Here is a 13,957-nt window from a genome sequence, read left to right on the forward strand (position 1 = left end):
GGGACAGCGAGCGGGCGGGGCCGGGGGTACGGTCGTTACGTAAACCACCGCTAACCATATCGCGACGCAGGGGTGGCGAAACACACAAAACCGGTGCGGTTTTGGTTTTGTTGCCTCCCTGACCCTACGACTGGGACATCTGAATAATAATATCTGATCCTGATGCAGCGTCAGCATCCCATCCCACCCGACCGTATGTATACAGGACCGGGCCTTTAGACCCAGGCCCGGAAAGCCCAACAGAGAGATAAAGAGCAGCAGAGTAGCAAGTCCGGTCGCGATTGGGAACGCACGCATGTCGGCTCGCACGCACGTGGCTCCTCCTGCGGCTGACCTGGCGCCCCGGTCTCGGTCCTCCTGCACTGTACTGTACGCTTCACACCCCGCCCGCCACTCCGCGGCTCCGCCAGAGGCCGCAACTTCCCTCTGTCGTACTTCTCGGGTGGGTCCCCCCAAACGCGGTGCACCCGCCCATCCATGAGACCTTGATCCATCCTCCCTGGCCCCGGACGCCGCGCTCAAAAGCAGCAGCCAGGCCAGACCACCGCGCCCGCACCACCGCACATGCACATCCTCCTCGCTTGCACTGCACGCACACGCGCACCACAGTCCACAGGCAGGCAGGCGGAGCCGGATCGATCAGGGCCGAGCAGAGCAGCAGTAGCAACAACACTCCACGAGCGATCGTTCGCGCGCGCGGAGCCAGCAGCCAGCAGCCAGCAGCCAGCCATGAACCTGAACCGCCTGACGCCGGCGCAGGACGGGGCGATGCGGCCGCCCTCGGGGCAGGCGCAGGGGCTGGCGCGGTACGGCTCCGCGCCGGGCTCGCTCCTGTCCGCCATCGCCGAGTCCGTGACCCGCGGCGACCCCGCGCCGCCGCCCGTGAGCCGGTTCTACTCCGCCGAGTCCTCGGGGCTCACCTCCTGCGAGTCCAGCTGCCGCACCGACGGCGGCGGACGGCCGCCTCCCCTCGAGCGTGCGTACGGCGGCTCCGGCGAGATCCGCGTGCCTCCGCCGCCGCCGCAGCAGCAGCAACAGCATCAGAAGCACCCGCTGGCGGCGGCCCCGGCGGCCTCCCCGCTGTTCCGCCACAGCAGCTCCCCCGCCGGGCTGCTCTCCCGCCTCATGGCCGACCCGCACGGTACGTATGCTCTCTTCGCCACGCCGATTGCCCGCTTGCCTACTCCATCCAGCTCGTGCTTGCTGGCGCACGTCTCGGTCATCGTTTCCGGCTTACAGTAATTAGGAGCACGTTGAATTTGAATCCAAGGTAGGAGTAGCAGTAACTACCAGTACTACATACTCCGTAGAGTATATGACGGTAACTGTAATTATTGCACTTTCAGCTTCAGCTAAGCTAGCTAGTGATCCGTACTCAGCGCGGTAAATGTTGGTCTAAGTCTTTGGGTGGCTGGCATGTGCCCGGTGACCGTAGAATAATACTCCTCTCCAGCTCTGCTCGGCCAATTGCGTTGCGTCGTCGTTGCTCCAATGATGCGAGATTAAGGGTATGTTGGGTTGGGGGATCACGTCTAGCTTTTGATAAACTGTGGCTGTCGTAGAAAGTGTGACGAGCAAAATTAAAGGTAAACTTGTGGTAAGTTTTTGACACGAAAATAGATTAAATCTATGACATATAAGGCAGGATGCTACGAAAGTTCGGCGTGCCGTAACAGTCAACCAAACAGCTGTCATGACCCACCTTTAACATGGGCAGCTTTGGTATCCAACAAACACGCCCTAAACAAACAAAACTCCGCCTACTGTTTATCGCAAATCAGTTATTCCTACTGTAATTGAGTAGTCTAGAGTATTGATCACCTCATCGTCGCATACCAATACGTACCATTGACTCGTCATTCTGACGCGAGTCGATCACCGCCAGGGACGCATGAGTATTCAATGTTATCGGCTTTAGGGCGCGTTTAGATGCAAAATTTTTTGGGTTTTGGCTACTGTAGCACTTTTATTTGTATTTGGCAGTTAGTGTCTAATTATAGACTAATTAGGTTCGAAAGTTTCGTCTCGCGATTTCTCACCCAACTGTGCAATTAGTTTTTTTTCGTCTACATTTAATATTCCATGCATGTACCGTAAGATTCGATGTGATGAGTACTGCGCAAAAATTTTTAGGAACTAAACAGGCCCTTAATTTTTTAACAATGGTGCCTTTGCCCTTTGGGCTTCGGTAGTGACTAGTGACAGTTGCAATGCACTGAAATCGGCGTGGCCAATACCAGATCAGGCCAAGCGTAGTAGTATGGGTCCCGACCCTCCGCTCTTTCGAGTTTTGGAAAGGCGGCCTTTCCCATCCAGGTTCGTATATGCTGGCCCTGTTCCTGTGCACTTAAATCTGTTTTGATATGTTTCTTTTTTTCATCTGAAATTGTTCATCTGAAATAGTATTTTCTTCTCGCACATTCCTCCAATTTCGGGGCCGCTGCCGACGTTCGTGACGTGACGCGACCGTTCGTGGCCGCCCGTCCCGCTGCGATTGCGAATCCGGACGTAGCAACGGCGAGAACCTGGGCGCCGATTGTCACCTGTCGCACCATTCCTCCAACGACTTTTCCACTAGAAGAAAATCGCGAAACCGAATTAATAATACGGTCTTGACGTCTTGTTGGGTTTGAAAATTCATTTCTAGCATTTTGCCAGCACGTACTCCTTCCATCCCAAAATAGACGACATTATGGAATACATGTTGATCAAACTTTCTCAACTTTTACTAGATTTATAGAAAATACGTGCAATATTTATATCTCTAAATAAATTTATTTTGATAGTATATTCAACGATCTATCTAATGATACTTCCTTCATACTAAAAAAAATGAAGTCGTTTTGACAGTGACACGGTCTCCAAATCATAACTTTGACTACTTATTTTTATAAAGATATTTATCAAAAAATGATATATGTAAATTTTTGTGAAAGTATTTTTCAAAACAAATCTATACATATGGTTTTCACATTTTCAAACTCAACAACTTAAAAGTTATTCATGATTTATATTCCTAATGTTTGACCCAAGCCTTATCCAAAACAACTTCATTTTTAAGTATGGAGAGAGTACTAATTATATATTATAAATATTAATATTCTTTTATATATAATTAATCAAAGTTAAAAAAATACTTTTTGGAAAGCGAGATTCTAGGACAGTGGGAGTTGTGTGGAACACGTCAGCCTTATATAGCATAAAAAGATCGATGGCAACAGCCAGCTTTCGGGGAACAAATCTTTCTAGCAATGGTAAAATGTTTCCCCCCTTAAAATGAAAGGAATTATTAAAAAAACAGCGTCAATGACTAAATAATTATACAAAAGGATGCCTTTTTTACTTCAAACACCACGAACGGTTAAGCTGCTTCCTCTTGAGTCATCATTTCGATTCTGATGAACAGAACAGATGGTTGGGTCTTGCGAGTTGCGACATGCACGAGCACAGCTGACGTGTTAATTCTTTCTGATGCAGGAATGGCCGCGACCGGAGGGATGGGGAGCTACTCGCAGGCGGGCACCGACGCCGCGATGGCTCAGGGCCACAGGCAGCTCAGCTCGCAGTGGAGCTTCTCCAGGCAGGACCTGCCGCAGATCTCCGAGATGGGGATGATACCCGACATCGGGGAGAGCATCGTCGCCGGCGGATGCAACAGCTCCAGCGACGGCGGCGGCGGCGCTCAGGCGCAGTCCTCCTCCTACCTCTCCATGAACTTCTCCGTCAGCTCCTGGGACGACACCAACTCCATCATGTTCTCGTCCCCCAGCAAGAAGCCCAAGGTGGACCCCGCCGATGACATGGTCACCAGCTTCAGCAACATCGACTCGCAGGTCAGCGCGCGCCCGCTCTTGCCTTGCCGTGCCCCGGCATCATCGATGGTGTGGTTCCGTGCTGATGGGAGTACGCTGTTTTTGCTTGCTATGTATGTCCAGTTCGGCTTGTCCAACTCGTCCTTGGAGCTGCCCGGCATGGACGACTACCTGCAGCTGCAGCAGGACTCCGTCGCCTGCAGAGTCCGTGCTAAGCGTGGCTGCGCAACTCACCCGCGGAGCATTGCTGAGAGGGTTGGTTCAGTTCCCAACTCATTTGCTAAAGCGCTAGTAGTATCAAAGTATGCAATGCTGTCAATGCAACTTTGACATTGGATGTCAAAACTGAAATCAATTTTGTTTTCCTTGTTGATTGACGTTCAGGAAAGAAGAACAAGGATTAGCAAGAGGCTGAAGAAGCTGCTAGATCTTGTGCCCAACATGGACAAGGTAAATTAAGCTGATTAATTGCAATAAGCCATAGCCATTATCATCCGTAGGTTATTCCCGTGGAATTGCTGAAACTCAAGACTCGATAAACAACTGAGTCGAGCAGTTCTCGTTGTTTGTGGCTTTCCATTTCTTCAGTGTGTTTATTAGTGTTTCTCCTGAATGTGCAGCAAACACATACGTCGGACATGTTGGATCTTGCTGTAGATTACATCAAAGAGCTCAAGGACCAAGTTGAGGTACGCATCCCTTGATGTGCAACGCGCTGCACATTTCAGAAGTCCTTCGCTAGATAAATTAACACAGCCAGCCAGGCCCCATTTATTGTTGACACGTGTAGCTGTAGTCAGCTACTATTCCACTTGTTTTCAAACCAACTAATATTTGTGCCGTACCTACAAACAAAAATATCTCTCTTACTATGCTAAAAATGGGTCCTTGCAGAAGCTAAAACACGACCAAGCAAACTGTTGTTGCCTTGGCAACAAGAGCTGCTGATGCTGGAGAAGCAGATGGAGGAGGGTTTTATGTTGTAACAATGCGATTGTCAAACCAGAGTTGTTGCTTCAGAAGATCAGGCTGCAGAACTGCGTGACATGTCGAGCGGCTTACTCAGCTTCCTCTTTCTTGGTTGTACCATGGATTAGTGACTTATTGTCAACGGCTTCAAGACTAGGAGATGACAAGTAGGCCATTGTAATTTAATTACTGTGACGCGGTGGCTTATGTGTAAAAAGTCCTCCCTTTCAACGCAATTGGGATTGTTGCTGATGAAATTATTGTAGGAATATCATGTGTGCTCATGTTTCACCGAGCTCATTTTTGCAGATTACTAGATTTTGACACGACCGTAACTCAGAACCAGTATGCGCACTGAACATTCATGGCATCCTATACAAGTCCAAGAGAATTTTAAGATGATGAGAACTTGAGCATTCAGCTTTTTTATGCAGCCTTCCTAGAGAACCTTTGTATCAAATTGAACAAAAGAATATTCTGCTCGCGCTCATATACCAACTCCCTAGAGGCATTCTGTTGTGCAAAATGATTGAGGAAACTTTACATGATCACTTGATGCTGGGCATGGTACCAGGTAACTCAACTGATTTTCTGACTCGTTCTCGAGTTTTTTTTTATTTATACATCAAACGTTGAAGAACAGAACAGGTCGGTACAGTCAAGCCAGGTATAATTTCATATTTGCTCTATGGTTGTGTCGAATTGGAGCAAAATAGCATCGTTAAATCTTGAGCTGCTCACAGTTATGCAGCTGTCCTATAGAAGAAGCTTAGGTACGGCAGTCCCCGGTAATCTACACACCTCGCCTGCAATTTTACAGGGGGGTTATTGGTTCCGAGATAAGAATAGAATACTGAAGCCACAATGTAATTTAGCAGTGCAAAGTCTGCTTATTGTCAGATTTTGTACAGTGCTGTACTTACAGTCTTGATTGTGTTCTTACAACAGATGGCTGAAGTGCGTCGTAGTGTCCATAACCGTCATAGAGAACGCGGACTGGATCGTCCTTTCCATATTCCTGGCCATATTCTGCTATGATCCTAGGGCCATCAGAGCTGCTTGTATACATGTAAACGGTGATGGGCATCCTGCAATGCAGCATTTCTTAGTTCCCACTGACCATAATGAACAAAAGGCTGCACTTAGCACAGATAAGTTGGCCGCCAACCTGAGAACATGGGAACACATGAACAGCTCAGGTTCTCCTCCCCAAGCATGAGGCTTTCTCATCTGTCTCACATAATTCTCAAAGTTGCCTTCAAGGAACCTATAACATCGAAAAAGAGTTAATGTGACATAGTAGTCTTTGTATATTTGAATCTAAAGCGTATTCTTTTGACATAGAATTTTAAGGATGACAGTACTTTGAAAGATTTTTATCAACAAAGGTGTAAAGTAGCCGTATGAGAATATATTATTTTGAACATATTCTTTTCCTGTTTACTCCCAGTGGAGAAAAATTGTCCAGGCAATATATCAGTAAAGTAATAATGGAAAGAGGATGAAACCATTCAGTGTCTCCTCTTCTCTTGACAAACTCGTCAGCTACCTGGAACAGACACAACAGCAGATTAACAATAATACAGACGTGGAAATACAAGAAGACCGCAACGCGCAACATTTCAGAATTCCTTCGAAATGCATCGAACAAGGATGCACTTATAATAATCAGAAGCCCAGGTGATGGACACTCACTTTGGCTCGAAGCTCGTCAGCCAGTTCCTTCTGGGCGCTGTCGCTCGAAGGATGCTTTCCTCTCCTCAAGCAGGCGCCATAAGCGACAGACCTGAACAGGCATCGACCGTCCCCTGTGATTTCTGTAATCAAACGTGAGGGCAGCGTCAGTGCAATTCATAAGGTATGTTCTGTAAACCAGAACATCTTGACGATTGAAACCTCCATGGGGGATTGCCCGCACATAAAGAAAACAAGTTGTATTACTTTAGACTTAAGATTAGTAGCGTGGATTCTCAGGTGGAGATTATTTGTTTTGTCGATCTGGTTTCTGATCTCTGATTTTATTAGCAAAGCAAGGACCCACTTCGATCTCTGATGCAGCTTCAGAACTGCTACCATAGTGTACCGTTATACACACATACACAAGCAAAAGGATTGGTGGAAAAGGGAATATATGTAGAGATAGAAAAGGCATATTGCTGCTACACCATTGGTAGCTTATCATTGTTAGGGTGTCTTTTGTATAATCAGCAATGATGCAGCCACTTTGTTCCCGATCGCGTCCAAAACCAACGATCTCTGAACCATAAACAAGCCAGGAACCGCTACCCGAAGGAGCAAGGAATCATCAGCCCGCTTTCGATCACCGATCGCCACCAAAAAGAAAGAAGCATATTCTTAGCGCTAGAAAGAAACACGCAGGGAATGATTGGCGCTTGGAACATACTGATGGAGCGCAGAGGGCGGAGCTCCCGATCCGACATCCGCCGGGGCCGGGGCGGCGGTGGCGATCCTCTCCTGCCCCTGCCGGCTGCCGGTGCCGGGCACGGAAGGGTGGAAGCAGGAGGACGCAGCGAGCACGGAAGGAGCTGCAAATGGGACGGGATGGAATGGAATGTAAAACAAAGCGGGCAGAGGGGGGACGTGGGGCTGGAATTGGATTCTCTCGCGGCCGTGGTGTGCGCAGCGCACGCCTTTTTCCGCGGGGGCCTCTTTTGCTCTTCCAAAAAAAATTCTACCGCTCGCTCGATTGAGTGGAGCCGTGGAGGCCTCGCCTTGCCTTGCCTTCAGGCCGATCGGATCGGAGCCGTTGCCGCTGCGCTGCCCTGCTCTCTTCTTGCTTTCCCGCCACAAATAATTGATGACCGCCTGACCCGTGGCTTCCAAATTAACCTCGTGGTCGTGGGTGGACGGAGATTAAAGCAGCAGGAGGGCAGTTGATCGACTGAGCTGCGCAAACTGCAAAGGCAAGGCGATGGATCCAACACCTTGGGCCCTGTTTAGTTCCCTCCCAAAATGTCAAATTTTTCAAGATTTTTCGTCACATCGAATCTTTGGACGCATGCATGAAGCATTAAATGTAAATAAAAATAAAACTAATTACACAGTTTAGATGAAATCCACGAGACGAATTTTTTAAACCTAATTAAATTATGATCGGACACTAATTACCAAATAACAACGAAAACACTACTGTGTCATTTTGCCAAAAATCTCGGCAACCAAACTGGCCCTTGGTGGCCCTGTGATGTCGGGGCCGAGGCGCCAACGAGCATGGCGTCGATTCCGTGTGGCTCTCAGCTCCGTACGTTCGTTCCTGTCGGCAGGATGTGCGGATGCCATTATTTCCCTTTCATCTGCGACCTGGTGTCATTGTCCTTCTCCAGCTCTGCTCGCCTCACTTGCTGTCAATCTTACCCAACCCTACATTGTCGCCACACGCAGCAGTGCGCTAGCCTAGCCAGCAGATTTCTGGAGCATCACCTGTCTTTCAGTGATCTCAGTCAGCCATGGAGCAAGCCTGTTCTCAGGTTAGGTTTTTGTCGCTACACGCAGCCATGGGGCACGTCTTGTTTGCTTGAACTTATCCGTCATAGAAACACTGTACCGTGACTCATAAGCTAGGCCCGTAAGTTTAAACGAACATGACGTAAGCTTAGTTCCCACAAGTACTAGTACTATCTAATCTTCGTGCAAAGAGTCATCATTAAGGCTGGAGAAACAACCAGTTGCTTGCAAGCTGCAAGTCGTGTTGCGTTTTCAAGGGGGAGAAGCGTCTGATCTGAAAAGGGGGTAGAGTATCAGAGACTGAAGAAGAAACAACTGTACACATCTCTTGACAAACTGGAAAATGCCCTACATCACCCCCCACCGAGGAGGGGGGGAAGAACATCAAGGTTTTTACTCTCTTTTTCATCCCAAACAAAACAATAACCCCGAGATGAAGAAGAAGAAAAAGACCAGGTGGAAAAACAAGACAGAAGATGATGTACATACCCACTCATCAACTCAAACACTACTCTAGCACCCTAGCACTGGTACAGCGAGAAACCCCTGTTCTTCCACAGTGAGCTCAGCGTCCTGCCCAGCTTCCTGGACTTGGACTTGCACAGCGGCTTCGATTCCCGGTGGCACACGATAGCGCCGCCGCCGCCGTTCCCGCCCTCCGCCAGCTGGCTCTGCAGCAGCTGCTGCTGCTGCTGGGGCTGCTGGGGCGGCGGCGCATCCCGCTGCCTCTGCTCCCTGAACAACTTCAGGAGCTTCTGGGCCTTCTCCCTGCCCCTCCCCGTCCCGGCCGCCGAGATGGAGACCAGGGACGGAACCACCCCTTCCTGGAGCACCGGCACGATGCACTTATCGTCGGCGCTGCACATCACCAGGAGGCACGACACCGCCTGCTCCTGTTCCGTCGGCTCGCCTGTGTCCAGCAGTGTCGCTAGCGTGCTTACCAAACCGGGGGAGGACATGATCTCCTTCCTGCCAGCTTGGGTGGCTGCGAGGCTGATGAGCACCGCAAGAGCCTTCTCTGTCCAACCAAGCCCCTCCGACTCTGGAGAGTCCGTGACGAGGCAGTGGAGAGCATCCACAATGCCTGCGGTTAGAAGCGCCGGGACGCTGGCCTGGTGATTCGAGAGGTTGTACAGCGTGTACAAGGCGTCATGCTTGCAGGAGCTTCCTTTCGTGTCGCTGGCATCATGGCTATACAGACTGGTCGACTAGGAATGGCACGGCCTGGCTCGAACCAATGACGGCCTTTGCATCAGGAAGGCAGGAGAGATTAAGGTAGAGTGCTGTGGCAGGACCAGATAGGAGTTGATTCGATATCATCTGTTCAAGTAGATCGGCGACTCCAGCAGATAACAGGAGTCCCTTGTTTCTGAAATAAGAAACGGTTTTGATAAGAAAAATACTAGGCAAAAATACTTCACTAAGTTTAAGTGCGTATTTTCAACTAGCAACAATCAGCGAGCACCACACAACTAGGAAATAATACCTGTTATTGTTGACTGCAAGATTGAAAAGAGCCATTGCACCAACTTCTTGTGCCTTCTCATTTCCATCATTCACAGCATTCCTCAAGAACTCAACCAGTGCCTCGGCAAAGCCATTTGAGCCCAGCTGGATCCTTGCTTCCTCGTCGTCTTTCAAAAGATACCTTATCTGCTCCACCAACCTGCACTGCTTGTTCATGTTACTTCTTTCATGAAGCAACAGCAGCAAGTTCCCATAGCCCTCGTTCAAATCGAAATCATTACAAGAGCTGTCATCCAGCGTCCCCGATTCACTGTTTGCTGGCTCCTCCTTTCTAACAGTCTCCATTGGGACAAGCTTGACACTCTTTGCATTAGTACAATCAAAACTTTCAACAGACACACAACCTGTAGCCTCAGTGTCAGAGGAAGCAAGCCTCCAATTTACATCAAAAGTTCCTGGTGGACCATCAGGAACTGGAAAATCGTTCAGATCACACCAGCTGGCAATCAGGGCCTTAACACAGTAGTTTGGAGTCAATGACAGGTGGGCAAGTTGCTGCTGTGTTTTAGGACATGTGCTGTGACCATCATTGAACCATTTCTCAATGCAAATACGCTCATAAGTCTGCCCAGATGAAATGATGACTGGATCATACATGAGTTGTAACGAAATAGGGCACCTAAGCTCTTCAGGAGGGATTGACATATTCTCAGACCTTGGACCACCACCACGTCTGCAATTGAATGATCCAAGCCTAGAATTGAAAGATCCAAACCTTGAATTGAACGACTGAATGCTTGAAAGCTGTCTACTGAATGCCCGACCATTGCTGTACGGCCCATACATATCATCCATGCCTAATACTGTTGGCGAGCATGGAGACGATCCCTGAGAATCTGTATCATCACCAGTCTCACTTCTGAAGAACTTTGAGTACTTCCTCATGAGATTGTACAAGTATGACACAACAAGCTCCTTCCGCTTGTCTTCATCAGAACGAGCCTTCTCAATTAGCTTCTTAAGGGCTCTTCTCTCGGTGAGTGCTGCCCTAGAAGATGTAATTCCCAATTTAAGAGCAGACATATGGAAGACCTCAAGCTCCCCACTATCACTGGAACCATTTGTTTTATTGTTTCTCTGGAGCAAATTGATCAGCTCGTCACCAGTTTCCTTCTCTGATCTATCCAATGTAAAAACAATTTCCTCCAGCTCACCAACAATCTCCACAATCTGTACAGAAACATGTCCAGGATGTCAGTACATACTATGCACTGTAATAATCGCAAAACCATAAGCCACAAAAGCAAAACGTGAAAGATTGGTGAACCAAAGATATTGACTACATGAGTTTTCTGCACAATATACCTTATAGCCGATATCTTCTGTTACTATGCTTCCAGCGCGCCTTAGACTCTCCTGAAGCTGGCTTCTAGACTTCTCAAACTTCAAAAGCACAGTTTCCGAAGTGATGGCCTACAAGTGAAATATAATATCTATTAAAAAATTGATCCGATTGCAAAAATTTCCAGAAGAAATGCCTTACAAATGAAATAAGTTTGTTGCAGTAGTAGTAGGGCAAGGGGAATAAAGAAGTTACCAAGTAGAGTCTGCTGCAGTCTGCACAATGTTGAAGAAGCCCTTTGGCTTTATCAAGAGCTACATGTAGTGAACACAATGCCTGTATACCAGACTTGCTTCTGGGTCTTGATGCTTCGATAAAGGGGAAAATGGCGGAAAGCTTAGATACAGAAGGATGAAATGCTCTACAAATTCCTGCGTGCAACTGCATAAAAAAACAAAATTTCTTCAGATTCGCTGCAAAATTAAGCAAATCACAAAACGGAAAGCTATAAGGTCCCAGTAACTTAATACAGTACAAGTATAGTGTTTGCTCAATACAGTACAAATTAGTTTTTAAAGAAAAAGGAACCTTATAGAAATCAAAGCGTTGTGATTGTACTAACCATTGAAACAAATACTACCTAAAGAATATGGAAAAGAAAAGGTAACTCTCATTGATCAACAAACATAACAGGTTTTTAAGATGTACTGTACAAAGGTAGGCAAGCAACAGATTAACAGGAATACAGACATATTCACTGTAAAGATGATACCTTGGCATCATTAGCCAGAAAAGGACCTTCTTCGGCCTCCATTGCTTCCATCGTTGGCTACTACCTGAGCTCCAACATCTGACTGCAAGAATCACAAGAAAAACAGATAACATTAGCATTTCACTCTGAATATTTCTCAAGGCTTTTTCTTAGGCTAAAAGGAAAGAACAGGGCTGGACATTGTAGAATGGGGCAAATCAAATGTCCAGCTATTACTAGCAGAAATGGAAGAGTTAAAATCTACTCGCAAGCCCGCAATACACTGTTCACGAAGAATAAATTTTGGCTCCCGTAAACAATAAACAGCCCACTGAAAGGGACGTTCCCTCTGCAAATTTTGAGATTTCCAGCCACTTGGAGCCCAATAATTTTTTTTTCTTTACCAAATTCACACATTTTTGAACAAATCTAAGGCGCCAATGTACCCAGTGAGCAGCATTTGACTATTCTTGTGCCCAAAAATAAAAGAAGAAGAAAAATATGATGTCGGCAGGTTCAGGGATGGACTTTTAGCGTGGGCCATGGGACTTTTTTTTGGGTGGGGGCAGGGAGAGAACGATCTTGCGCGCTGAAGAACCTAGCCGAGGCACAGATGGATGAACGGGATTAGTCGGACCTAGCGCGACGGAAAACATAAATCCACAACTTAATGCTCGATTTGATTGCTCATGGCCACAGCGAAGGATGAGTTCCAAGGAAACAACCTCTCCGAGCATCCACTCAAACAAGCTAAGACCACTCACCCAGAAAAGAAGAAATCAATCCACGGCCGGACGGATCTCCACTCCGCTAGAGTGAGGATGAGAAGCGCCGGCAGCGGCAGCACTAGACAGAGGATCCAGCACGGGTAGTATCGGCGGAAGGAAGGGTCGGCCGCGTTGCGTAGCAGCGCAGGGAGCTTGGTTTAGTCTTCAGAAGTCTTCAGAGCCAGAGCCTTGTAGGGAGGCCGGGCGCGCGCGTGGAGGAGGAGCGGGGAGGCCGAATGCAGTGCTTGCCAGTAACCACGCTCCGGCTTTGATACCTGCCCGCAGAGACGGCAGACAGATCTCCCCGGCGAGGTATCCACGCGGCTCCGCAGGGGTCACCGGCGACGAGGGAGGAGGGGGAAGAGCGTGGGGCGGTGGGGGAGGAGAGAGAGAGAGAGAGAAGGAAGGAAGAATAATAGAGAGTGGGGGAAGTTGGAGCTGAGAGTGGATTTTATCTGATTTCAGGGTCTGAGCCCGGGGGAGTGAAATAATGCGTTTTTATATTTTTTATGTTTTAACCTCCGGAATATCCCGTAGCGCTCCTCTACGGCTCTACAGAACACCACTCCACACCATCCTAAAATCCAATTGCCCTCAGATCTCCAATCACAGTGGTTCTGAGTGTTTGGAGCAGGATTCTGCGGACAGCAGCTTCTCGTTATTTCTCTCTAGCTTCTACTGACTTCTCCATTGCCTACTTTTGGCTTCTCCGGCTTCTCGTTCGAATCCAATGAGACAAATATATATTGGGTTTTGCTTCTCCTTCCCTAGCTTCTCCTTCCCCTTCTCTCTCCTCTCCGCTCTCTCTCTCCCTCCGTCGATGCGGTAAGGACGACGGCCACCGGCGCGATCGGGCCGCCGCTTGCGGTCGCCCTGCTCCTCCCCCCAACCCAAGAGCGTCGTGTGACCAGGCCCCGCCGGTCGCCGCCGGCACGGCTTCACCTCGGCGCAGCCTTCTCCCGCTAGTCCGCGTGTGTCGGTGTTTTGGAACCGGGGGTCCCTCAACCAACGAGTGAATTTGTGCTGCGTGCCCCTAATCCCGGATGGTGATGCAAAGAGACACAAGGTTTATACTGGTTCAGGCAATCGAGGCCCTACGTCCAGTCTGAGAGATCGATCTTGTATTCCTTGCACCGGAGTGCTCGTAGTAGGGGGTTACAAGCTAGGTGAGAGAGGGAGCTAGCCCCGGGTCTCGGCGAGGGTGGCGCGGGCCGCTTGAGGCGTTGTTCCCAAGCAGCGTAGAAGTGTGTAGTTCTATCGGTGTGTTCGTCTTTCTGCCCGTTGCCCCCCCAGAAATGGCCCCGGTCCCTCCCTTTTATACTCTAAGGGAGAACCGGGAACGTACATATGTTGCTACATAGTGCTTCTAAAAATGGGGGTGGCG

General features: G+C 48.6%; 1 protein-coding gene and 1 pseudogene across 2 annotated transcripts; one reads left to right on the plus strand and one right to left on the minus strand.

Annotated features, from left to right (window-relative positions):
- The first annotated feature begins 430 nt into the window (after nucleotides 1-430).
- LOC136456986 (transcription factor bHLH129-like) lies at nucleotides 431-5,089 on the plus strand. Of its 2 annotated transcripts, XM_066457020.1 has the most exons (6): nucleotides 573-1,141; nucleotides 3,478-3,833; nucleotides 3,936-4,067; nucleotides 4,197-4,262; nucleotides 4,433-4,501; nucleotides 4,707-5,089. In XM_066457020.1, the coding sequence occupies exons 1-6, from the start codon at nucleotides 730-732 to the stop codon at nucleotides 4,758-4,760; spliced, it is 1,089 nt and encodes a 362-aa protein (XP_066313117.1). In that variant the 5' UTR covers nucleotides 573-729; the 3' UTR covers nucleotides 4,761-5,089. The 2 variants fall into 2 exon arrangements, with proteins under 2 accessions (XP_066313116.1, XP_066313117.1); XM_066457019.1 differs by lacking the exon at nucleotides 3,936-4,067 and having other exon boundaries at nucleotides 431-1,141.
- Nucleotides 5,090-5,256: 167 nt separating this feature from the next.
- LOC136456987 (U-box domain-containing protein 6-like) lies at nucleotides 5,257-12,991 on the minus strand (annotated as a pseudogene).
- Nucleotides 12,992-13,957: the final 966 nt, after the last annotated feature.

This window comes from Miscanthus floridulus, chromosome 6, assembly GCF_019320115.1.
Source record: "Miscanthus floridulus cultivar M001 chromosome 6, ASM1932011v1, whole genome shotgun sequence".
In the NCBI taxonomy this organism is placed as follows: domain Eukaryota; kingdom Viridiplantae; phylum Streptophyta; class Magnoliopsida; order Poales; family Poaceae; genus Miscanthus; species Miscanthus floridulus.